We start from the raw sequence: 12,600 nt of genomic DNA, 5'->3' as shown, positions 1-12,600 counted from the left end.
AGAGGAAAGAAAGCCCAAAAATAACTAAAGAAAGGAGACTCGCCCGAGGCCCATCACCAAGCCCATCCATTTATTTCAAAGACAATATGACGGTCCCTCATTAATGCAAAGGATAGGTGCTTACAAGGGAAGTGACAACTGATGGAAATCAACGTGCTTTCAACCCAAAAGCACTTTCTGAATGGCAAAACATGTAAAAAAGGCAATGACTCACTGAAGTGCTTTCGAACAAAGCTTGTAACAGCCAAGATCATTGCCTATAAAAGGGAAAACAATGCCTAGAGACAAGGACACTCAACCAATCAAACAAACAAACATACAAACTCTGCTTTCAAGCCATATTTGCATACAAAAGCTGTAATCAGCCCAGACCTCAATCCTTTTCAAGATAACTCCCTACAAAAGCCATCTTTTGTCTAGTTTAAAAGCTCTGCTATCACCCATAGTGGCGTAGTATCGATTCTCTCATGTAAACTTGTTTACCATCCATCCATTCCAAACACACAACCCCTTGTAATCACAAAGAGAAGAAACTGCAAAACATTCAACCTTGCCCGATAAGGTGAAATCTTGCCCGACTCTCTTTGTTTCGTCTTTCCATTAGTAGATCTAGTATTATGATGTATTCTCCAATATATATTCAAGTTATTTCCAGTCTTTTGGTGATAAGAAGCTCCATTGGTCCTCAGATCTGGTCCACTTAGTGGTTTTACTATCATAAAAGATGAACGGGAATTAGACTGATAGCTTAAGCTAGATCTGGACTTTCAACCTTTAAAGCATACAAGATCATGAACTAAAAGTCCTTGGTCTCCAGGCACAAAAAAGAACTTAATGTAGACTTAACTCATCTACAACAATCATTTAATAACAAGAAGTCAGAATAACTTGGGGCACAAGCAATCGACTTAAACGCACTTGTTATACATCTGCCATACTGAGATGACAGTGGCACGCCTAAGCACTTAGTTTTGATTGTGAGCCTCAAGGCCTACACCTAAGGCCCCACAAAGGTACATTTCAGAACAAACTTTGTTCCTCTTGCAGCCTCTCAACAAGAAGGAGCCCAACAACCAACCAAAGTGTCAACTCCTCAGGGAGCTGTGTGCTCGAGCTAGTGGCCTTCTCCAAGGAAATTCCTACCCTAACACATTACATTATACTTATACACACTAGTAGTAAGTTCGAAATGGGACCAAATAATTTTAGTTTAACAGATTATACTTCAATATTTGCAACATAGATATCGACCACATAAACAATTGTGACAAGAAAAATTGATCGTTTTGGCTAATTTTCATTCAACTTTTGAAGGTCGCTTTCCTTCACGAAGAGGCCATGGAAGCCGTAAGGAACCCGGCGGGGCAGCTTCAGAGCCGCCACTATATCAAGCTGCGGGGACTTCGCATCCATCACTAAGAGCTTAGATTCTCCTGTCTTCTCATCATGCACAAATGACACCACGTACCCATCATCCTCCTCCACGTTTGGATTCTCCGGCTCTCTAGCAACAAAGAAAGGCTCACCGCCATAGCAATTTGGTCCGTACATCCTGCAGGCCAACGTGGGTTCATCCCCGTTGGACGACACATCTAGATCCAGCTTCACCAACCCTGCACACTTCGGTATTGAATCATCAGGGTGCATTGATTCTTCAGAGATAGATCCATACACAAACTTGTTCTTTTTCCCCACGTAAGCCCGATTGATCACTCCGAATTCTAGATTCCTTATGGAGATGGGTTCCCTTGTCACGATCCCTGTCTTAAGATTGATCCTCACTTTCTCTACCGATGCACGGAACAGATCCCATCTCTCAAAAACGTATTGTACGGACAGTACATTTGGTGCAACCAGAACAATGCTATCATCTTCTTGATCATCGTCCCATGCATTAATGGTGTGCAAGATGTTGAACCCCGGAACATCAAACCACTTTATCTCAGACTCGTCAACTGCGTACCTGGGAAGTACTCCGATCTTAGGCACTTTGGAGGGATCAAATACGACTGGAGTTCCTCCCGTAGTGATCATTTTAATGGGATTCACTGTCATTTGTATGTCAACAAATATGGTATATTTCTTGGTGATTGCAAAGTCGTGGAGGATAGATCGATGGCGCATAGAGAATATGGGCACGTCCGGGTGCTTTGTTCCGTCTGCATCGAAGTGAAAATAGGTGAGGTATGGAAACACGGGGCTGTAGCGGAAAGCAAAGGTTTCTCCTGTTTCGGGGTCTGTCTTTGGATGAGCTGTCATACTCGTGGAGAGCTTCTGGTCGAAATCATGCCGCCCCAGAGTTTGTATATCTCCGTTCGATGTCAATCGCATGGCGTAAGGAAGGTCAGACTCGCAAAGCGCATAGAGACGGTTGCCAAAGAGAGCTAAACTGGTGTTTGCGACACCAAAGCCGTTAGCAGGATTCAGCTGACCAATAATGATTCGAGTAGCCAGGAGAGCCGCGCGCATGGTAGAAGCAAGGAGGCCGTTGAAGCAAGAGTAGATGCTGGGAAAGAGAGGATATCCGGCTTCGCGCTCCACGGTGTATTTATAGGTCTCGACGTAGCGGCTGCAAAGTGTTGCTCGGCCTTGGGAGATCAAGATGGAGTGAAGCATGCCGTCGCCATCGAAAAGGTGGTAAGGCCGCCCTTGGGGAAGGAATTGGGGGTTAGGGCCGTTGCGGATGTAGGCACCGTCAAGGCATGGTGGCAGAGAGCCATGTATCAGCTCGCACTCGGTTGGGGGAAGCTCTTGGGTGACCGGAGCAAAATTGTCGGAGACTACTAGCCTCCGGTCGATTGAAGGTCGAAGAATTGGAGGCTCTATGGAGTTGTTTATGAAGTCATCCAGAGATTTCAAGATCATCGCACATCGTTTCTTTGGAGCAATATCATCATCAACATTTGTTGCTATAGCAGCTAGTACGGGTAAGGATGGAGAAGGACTAGTTCTCTTTGGAGGTTGTAGTTTTCTTGTGTTCGGATTATTGAGATTTTTATAAGTGGAAATTGTGGGCAAAAAAGAAGAAAACAACGCATCCATGGAGATTGGGATCATTACGTTGCATGCAATGAAGGGATGTTAGGATTTTGAGCTAATTAAATATGAATTCCAAGTCAATTTACTTGACCCCAATTTTGTCCATATTAACAAGTTATCAACTTAAAACATAGGGTAGACTTCTAGTCAAACAATACATGCTAAATACAGGTTCTCAATTTGCAAGGACTATGTTTGATATACACACTACAAGCTCATGTGACTTGAAATATGTTGAATCTGGTGAATTATCCACTTGAATCTAATCTTAAGCAAAAATCATAAACTAAGTTTAATAGCAACTTTTTCAACTCATTGTATTTTGATTCAAACCATTACCTTTTCACTTAATCTAATTTATAATAGTAATATCATTTGTAATTATAAGAAAATAATAATAACAACCTAAGCTTTTGGACTGTGCTCTGAACACTCCTTTTAACTTCTAAGGCCATCTCCAATGGAGAGGGCTAAAGGTCCAAAAACCAACAAATGACCTGACTTGTCAAAAAACTCATCTCCAACTGATGGCTAAGCTATAATGCTATGGATCCCAACAGACTATTATTTGGCCAAAGAGGCATTAGGCTAGTCAAATGTAGCCCTCATCTTAACCCATTTTTTAGGGCCCAGCTCATTAGTTATAATAATTAATTGAAACTCAATTGCTAGATTTGAAAGTATCCAACGGTAGCTTAATTAAATTAATCAATAAAGTTAAAATTAATGAATTATTGAGGGCACTATGTTTAGCGTCTTCGGTTAGGGATGGTAATGGTATGAGACTATTCATTCAAAAATAATTTTTTGCAAAGCTACAATTCTGGACGGGGTTATGTTTAGCCATTTCGGTTGAAGATAATCTAAGATTTCCATAGCAAACTCACAACGGAAGAGGATTATCTTCCCTTCTAATCTCTCTCATCTTCCTTCCCCTCTTACTTGAACGTTTATGATTAAGCAACGTTCACATCTTATATTGATTTTTTTACAGAAACAAAAAGATAAAAAACAAAATGTGAGAGAAGAAGAAAGAAGAGAATGAGAATAGAAAGGGAGTATTATACTCCACTCACTACCAAGATCTAAAATATCGATGATATCGGAAATATCGGTAGTTCAAAAACACGAAAATTTCGATGGAAATGTTGGGAAATTATCGATATCGATAAAAATTGAATAAAAACCACGGAAATTATAAGAAAAAACTTGGAAATTTTTATTGAAACTTTGCAGGATGTTTATTTAGTTAATTATCTATTAGTTTATCACAAAAAATTGGAAGGAAATGCATTGCATGATGGATTTAACTGATTTAAGTTGATTATATAGCGAGCTGGCAAACATTGTGAGTGTAGAAAATATGTAGTAATTAATGAAAGAAGTTTAAACACACTATAATCATTTATATATAATGAATTAACACAATATTTTATACTTTATACATGAGTGAATTAGTACAAGCCTTACAGACATCTTAACCACCATATAAATATCACAGGCTGAATATGTAATCACAAACACATTTATAGCGAGCTGGATAAGGCCCAGGTGCGTGGTTGACAAAGTGAGGGGTTCGAATCCCTCTATGCTCAAGATTGAGACTTTTCAGCATTTTTCAAGTATTTTTGGATTTTATCTCGCGATATTAATATCAATAATATTTAACATTTCTGCCAATATTTATTCGATTTTATGTAGTGTGTGTACTTATTTGACCTCAAACTGACGACATCCCTTTCAAATTGACTTCGTATTCAATTGTGTACTTATATGACCTCACACTGACGTCCAATACTGTTCCTTTGTCAGCTAACTTTAAATGATTCAAATTAAGTGGCCAGCTATAGTCCAGCCTATACATCTACTATTCCAGATATCGTTCTAGACAATGTAACGTGCTTCGTTGAATAATTCAATTTGTATTATTAAGGGCTGCTTTTTTTCTTCTTATTTTTGGTCAACTGACATATAAATATAGAGATGTGTGGAATTTGCATTATTAAAGGCTGCTTTTTTTCTTCTTATTTTGGTCAACTGACGTATAAACATATGGGTGTGCTATTCACACATCCCAATTACTTCTCATACACCCCATGTTAATTTATGTCCGTTGATCTTCTTCAATCGAACGGCTGAAAATTAGAAGGGTGTGTGAGAAGTAAAATGGGGTGTGTAGATATTACACCCCTGAACATGAAGGGATTAAAAGTGTTGTAAGTATAATTTACTGAACAATTATAGAAGTCATAAAGAGGGTGCAGCAATAGTAGAGAGAAAGAGAGAGATGTGCAATTGTGAGGTGTATTCTATTTCACCCTATTGTGCCTTTATTTATAATAGTAGAATAGGTAAAATCTTTACCCTTTTAGAATTACAACTCTTAATAGGTAATCAACTCATAATAGGAATATAAAGAGATATTCCTAGATCTATTAGGATTTACACAATCACATTCCTAATCTAATAGGACTGCAACACTCTCATTTAAGTGTGTAAATACTCAAGTAAATGGCACATCAGGTCTTCAGCGATGAAGTAAGTATAGTTGATGAAGTCGTCGGCACAATGAGCGAATGCGAGTCTCAAATTAACAGAAGAACGCATAAAAAGGTAAAACTCACAAAACCTCGCTATGGTAAAACCCAAGGTGGGAGAAAAACCCATAAACTAAAGAGAAAAGTGAGAAGTTATATTAAGTCAAAACTATACATCTTCTGGACGCAAGTAGAAGAGCTTACAAGGGTATGATCATCCCATAATGGGTGCCTCGTTAAAACCTAGTTAGGTAACAAAAGCCCAATGAGAAAAATGCTCCTAATCATAAGGAAAAATAGAACATTAAGATCAAGTGAGTATACTTCTAGATACTCCCTCTGAGTTTGACAGAACTTCCAAATGAGAACTACAAGCATCGCATAAGAATAGTTAGGCATACCAATTCCTCAGACAAGCTTCTGGAATGTTAACTTTGGCAATAAAGTCGTGTAGAGGTCGGCAAGGTTGTCTAGGATCGGTTTGCATGACTTCAATCTCCTGATGCTTTGCTAATGTAGATGTAGATGCAATATGTCTTGGTGTTGACTTTGTTGATGTATCATGTCTTGGTCAGGTTAATACATATGACATAGTCTTCATGAATCATTTTTGAGACTCAACGATGGATGGAAATAGCAAATACTTCGAATATGCTCTACAAAAACTCCTAACCACGTCTCACGTGTGGCGTAGTGAAGTGAGGTGAGTCTTGGAACGTTTCAAAGATTTTGAAACTAAGGTCATATCGTGGACCTACAAGATATTACGATATCTCTAATGGTAAATACATAACCATTTGGGGATGTGCCTTGTGCGGGCTTGATAAGTAACTTACGTCAGGATAACAAACAAGGAAAGCATCATTCCGAGGATCAGGAGGGTCAGATCTTCTTGGGATGCGTTGGGATTTGCCCAAATCCATAGTACCTTTAGGATGGCCAGAAACGTCTTTAATACTAATTCAGTGGCTGTGTGTAGGCACAGTGCTACATCTTTACCAATAGATCAACCGCGAATGAGATGTTCTTTCTAATTGCAATGAGCTAAGTATAACAAGCACAAAGTTGAACTTATTTATGGAACTTCATGTTTCATAACCTTTAAAGGGTCTCATTTGCATATAGCGTATGGAAGATCATAGGTATACTCAAAAGGTAACACCTTCGGGGTGTAGTTCAACTGGTAGACCAAAGTACCCCATAACAATGCTTGAACTTCAAGTCAAGATGAGTTTTTCCAAGATCATTCATCAGAAATTTCGTCTACAGGTGTGAGACAGTTTTCTCAAGCTCTTCTAGAGTCTTAGTGAGATTCATGTCAACGACATAAACTGTAACTCTAGCAATTCATAATAAGACTTCATAGTTTAACACATAAGGGCATTCATTCAACCACATTTCATAATGTTGCTATCAATCACAAGGCGTTTGAGAGAAACCTTCGCCGTAAGGCATGAATCATATTGCACTATTTCATTCATCTCATTACGCTTCCTTTCCCACTTGTAACATAACAGGGTTACCTTGGGCAGTGTAGAAAAGATAAGTCCAAAACACACTTTGGTAAGGAATTTAACTTGGTTTGTAGTTTCGGTTGTCCAATCAGTTATACATTGTCACTTAATCAACGGAACACGATTCGATATCGTTGCTTTTCATTTATGTCGATAACTACCATATAAGTGAAAACATCATCAATGGTAATCTCATTTCAATTCCATTTTCTCATTCAAACTAGCATACTGGACCAAGAACTTCAAGTCTTGGGAGTAATCTGGATTAATCTTATGAGATGGAAATGTTTGAGACAGCAATCAAGTATATATTCATTTTATGTCGTGTCCTCCTCTTCTAAGGAAGTGAATCCTATGAATCAAGTGATATGTCGTATTCTACGTCAAAACAGATTGATTGGCTATCCACGGGTATACCGAACCATCCAACTGGGGAGTCCAAACCATCCAACAGGGGTGGCACACCCTCCTGGGATGTTCACTCGACGTCTGTTAAGTACGTCTATCCTTACAGACATGTTTGCAATTGTTATATGATCTCGTCAATTTAGCTAGATCAAAGGAATACATCTGGAGCAATATTCTGAAAGCTAGAATTCATCACACTTGCTTATCACACTTATACGGTACGAGGATCAAGATGAGATAGTGGGCAACGTCCAATCAACTTATATAGAAATGTTAACGTTCATATCTTCTCCTAACAGCGGGAAGACTGTCTCATTGAAGTGACAATTCGTAAATAAGCGGCAAAGAGATCACTTGTAAGGGCTCTAAGAGAACTAAGGTGAATGAGAATCATAATCGACAAAGATTCACATTCTTCTTTTGAAGACCCATATTGGTACGTTGCGGCGGTGCAACATGGCACATGGAATGCACACCCAAATCGCGTAAATACGAAGCGTCAGGTTCGTACCCAGTAACCAACTGTAACGTCGAATAGGTTGGGTGGCAATGGGCCTGATGGCAAACCAACATAGATGCGTACAAGATTGCATACCCTTAGGAAGAAACCGAAAACTTGGTACGTTCACCAAGGTCCAAGCGATCATTTAAATTGTGCTTTATGATCTCTAGGCGAGGCTATTTGGGGTGAACATGGGAATTCGATGTTCAATCATAAACTCAAAAGACATGCAATACTTTATCGAAAACCGTTGATATAAACTCTCCAGCGTTATCTAGTCTCCTGGACTTTAAGGGATAAGTTGGGTGGTGAACCCTTAATCGGCTAGGGGATTTGGCAGCCATATGTGTGGACAAACATGTGACTAGATTGTCGATTCATCAACCAAAACCATAAGTATTTATATGGTCCACATTTTGGTTGAATTAGTCCACATATATTCCCTTGAATCCACTGTGAAAAAGGTGATTTCGTATCTTTGCTAGGGATGATTTGGAAAATCAATATCCCCAACGAGCAGGCTTGGCAAAGTATGCTTGTAAGCACAATATCCTTAATTAGGGTAAGGAGATGCGTTGTAGCATCATTGTTTGACCTAAATGTCCCAAAAGGTCATGCCAAAGCAAGTAAACTGCTCAATCACCAGGCTCCAGGCTGGCCACATGTGGTGTGTTCCCAGTTGGGAGACAGCCTATTAGCCCTAAAGCAAAGCTTCAGGCTCATTTTTGGAGGTGGTGCAAAGATATTTCACTTTATTTTCTTCAGTGGTTTCCTTCATGATCATTGTCATCTCGAATATCCTTTAAAACTCAATGACGTTCTTCTGGAACGGGGAGAATATAAGGTCTCTTAAATGGTAATGTAGTACCATTCATACAACAATGAGTGTTCCAATGCTCTTAATCAAGTTAGATAGACTTGAAGTCGTTGCTAGAAATGTGATTTAGGCGTAAAGTTAGTGTGGGTAGTATCACATTCATCCAGGCAACTAATTGTCCCACATTCGCACTTAATCACGTGTTTAATGGAATTCAGTCACATGTATACAACAAACATGATTCAATTAACTCGTATTCGAGGACAATATCAATAAGATTATCCATAACTAAAACAAACACCAAACTTGAATTCAAGAACATGGAAAAATGTTCACAAAGTAAACCAAAGTTACTAAGGGGATTTGGGCAACAAGGCTAGCCATGTCAAAATTCTGCTTTACCAACGATGTTTGGTGGAGCAAAATTAGTCTCACACATTGACTACGAGAATGGTACTCCTCAACGACATTGGTAAGTGTACAAACAGGTGCATAACCAATGATCTATTCCATTAAAACGGAAGCAGATTCTGCAAGGTTAAGGTTTGAAATATTATCCCTTATTCTTGAAGTTTTAGGTCTTAGGTGCCAAAGATCATGCTTCGGGCATGATGCCACACCTTGGTAGGCCCTGATTCTACCATATGTTGTAAAAACACACTCGAAATTGGATTGTGAGAGAGACAGACTTTGACTTGGGTTTGGTAGGCTCCAGTCGAAGTTGGAGAGGACTGTTCGGTAGGTTCTGCAGAAGCAAAGCAATACCGTTCGGTGCACCTCTGCCGAAGCAGAGCATGCCTTTCGGTGCATCCCTGTCGAAGCAGGGCACCACCATTCAATAGACTCTAACCGAACTAGGTTTATACCGTTCGGTAGACTCCACCGAACTGAGTCTATATCGTTCGGTAGACTCCACCGAACTGAGTCTATATCGTTTGGTAGACTCTAGCTGAAGTTGGGTCTATACCTTTTTCTCATGTTTGTGGTAGTAATCAGATCCAAGAATTTAACTTCCACTTTCTACACTGCTGCTTCAGAAACAAGTTAGAAACAAGGAAGGAAGAGAAAAAGTATTCTCCAGTCAAAATTCTATCGGATTTATAAACTTCAGAATCGTACTCATTCATGGACATAATCATGGTGTGTTTCAGGCAATATTTTGCATGATCAGATGGTCCGTATGAGCGAGCCAAAGAGCCATGGAATCCTTGTTCGGGAGGTACTTCCGTTTGTCATGCTTCAGGCATAATTCTTTGAATGAAGAGCATGGCAGAGGCTTATTCAGCTTTTCCTTACCATTGTTGGCTTCAATGGTTTCTCAGCTACTTGGTAGTCAAGTGGAGATTAACGTTTTGTACCCCATACAAAGTGGTTTCTAATAGAAACATCCAAATAAGGGAAATCGAACTTGTAACGGTTCGACAATCCACTGAATTGGAGGGAATAAGATTGGGATTGGTGTTATAGGAATGAATAATCCATAAGCATCAAAGTTAGAACATTCAAGTTCTAAGACATGGTTTTCATGAAAAACGTCGGGTTTTCATGAGTGTATTGTTTTATGAAAACTTCGGGTTTCAAAGGCACTAAATTTGAAACTACAGGTTCAATTTAGTTTATGAACGTTTAGTTCATAAAAGAGAGGTTCTTGCAAGAACACAGAATACAATATACATATAAGTTTAGTGGATTTGGGTTGCTTCAGGAACTCAAGTGTGAGTTCTTTGGGACTACGAAAGGGAGTCAACGGTTCAAAGAAACAAAATAATTTATTGAATCGTTAATTGCCAAAAAGTGAGATTGAGGCCAATAATTTTGGATTAATTGTCAGATTAATGGATTGTTGATCACTTTAATTAATTCAATAGATTGGGACCAACCAGGGTCGATCATGAAAGCAAAAAATAATAATAACATTCAGGTTAAAATTATTTAAAATGCCAAAAATATAATATTGGGTTGAATATGTAGTGTAACCGTGGATAACCACCTAAATGAAACGAATTTGGGATGAAAATTCAGTTATATTTTGAATATGGGGAAAAACAGAAAGTATTATTCGGTTATGGTTGTGGATATGGTTATAGGGGGCCCGATCTGTATCCATCTCCGAAACCGACCCGAACAATACATATTATATATAATGTATAGTATAGGGTGGGTGGGCGCGCGTGTGTGTGTGGGGGGGGGGGGGACTCGAATAATACAATATATATATTCACCGAACTCATTACCTTGAGAAATACAAAAGTTGCATTTTGTGAAAAAGTTCAAAAGTTTTGAATTAAAACCAATGAGAATTCAATGGCTTATGGGAGGGATCAAAGATCAACCTACATCACCAATATACCTTGTTTGTACCATATTTAGGGCCTCCGTATTTAGACCTCGTATAAATACTCGGAGGACTCAAATGTAATTATGTAATAAATGAAGAGGCAAATACGTAATAAGTGAGGAGCCCTTATTCTATAAAATGACTCATCACTCTCCTCATTAGAGAGATCAAGGTTTAAGCCATAGGAAGAGAGAAAACATCTCAAAGAGGGCAAACACAGAAATAGGCTAGAGAGCACACTGCCTCTAGTCTTCTCGTATATTCACCATTCAGAGTGAAACAATATCAACATCAGTGTGGACGTAGCCCAAACATTGGGGTGAACCACGATACATCTTGTGTTCTTTACGTTCTTGCAGATTCACGGTCGGATTTACGTTGTTCCAAGACCTTCCGGTTTTGTGCATCAACATATCTATTATATTATAATGACGACATTAGTATCTATTATATTATAATACACAAATTGAACGAATATATTTTTAGTACTATTCTAAAAATCCCCGCCTAGGCCCCGCCTAAGAGCTAGGCGGCTAATTACTGTTCCGATTAATGTCTAGGCGTTTGAAAATTAAGAAAGGACACCTAAACCTGCTGAGGCTCCCGCCTAACTCGTCCAGAACCTCATAAGCACCCGTCCAAGTTGCAACTCACTTAAATAGAAAATAGATAACTTTCATTTTGAATTTTATTTTATTTTTCAATAAATTGTAAGAGACTTATTGAATACTTAAATGAACACACATTATAGGCTTGTTCCCCATGTTTTCATTATGTTCCAATACTTCATAATATATAGGGTAAAAGACTGTTTACTACCCTCATGTTTCGTGGTTTTCAACATTTAGTACATCAAGTATTTTTCGTCTCAGATTCATACCTAATGTGTAAATTTTGGGACAATCTCATACATCCGTTAGTCAAACTGTTAAATCTGCCGTTAATTGTGACGTGGCGCCCATGTGGACAATGACTGGGCGCCACGTGTCATCCACATTTTTTTTTTCTTCTCACTTTTCATTCTGTTTTGTAGTTTATGATGAACTTATATATATTTGAAGTATAAATAGACACTTATTTACATAAAATATAATAGATTTACTTATATCCTCCTAGGCATCTAAGCGCTAGGCCCCAGCTCACCGCTCGACTAGCGCCTAACGTCTTTTAAAACTATTGACGAAGATGGAGATAATCGGTAACTGATAGAGAATCCGTTACCCGATGAATATGATTATGGATAATCTCCGATAGCTAATTTACAATTTTGAATATAATTATTTTTTATAATTTTAATGATAAATATAATATTTCCATCTCTAAACTGAAACGTTAGCATTCCTAGCTATGAAAGAAAAAGAAAAGAAAAGCGCGGTCACTGGTTATTGTTACCCAAAATAAATGGAGAACAAAGAAAAGAAAAACAGGATAAGTAACCAACCAAG

At 38.7% G+C, this 12,600-nt stretch overlaps 1 protein-coding gene across 1 annotated transcript; it reads right to left on the bottom strand.

Moving 5' to 3' along the window:
* Positions 1–1,179: 1,179 nt before the first annotated feature.
* LOC126598355 (probable carotenoid cleavage dioxygenase 4, chloroplastic) lies at positions 1,180–3,079 on the bottom strand. The gene has a single exon (XM_050264710.1). The coding sequence runs from the start codon at positions 3,055–3,057 to the stop codon at positions 1,291–1,293; it is 1,767 nt and encodes a 588-aa protein (XP_050120667.1). The 5' UTR covers positions 3,058–3,079; the 3' UTR covers positions 1,180–1,290.
* Between the last annotated feature and the right edge of the window lie 9,521 nt (positions 3,080–12,600).

Source organism: Malus sylvestris, chromosome 14, assembly GCF_916048215.2.
Source record: "Malus sylvestris chromosome 14, drMalSylv7.2, whole genome shotgun sequence".
NCBI classification, from domain to species: domain Eukaryota; kingdom Viridiplantae; phylum Streptophyta; class Magnoliopsida; order Rosales; family Rosaceae; genus Malus; species Malus sylvestris.
The sequence above is the reverse complement of the archived record's forward strand: the minus strand, read 5'-3'. Positions and strand labels throughout refer to the sequence as shown.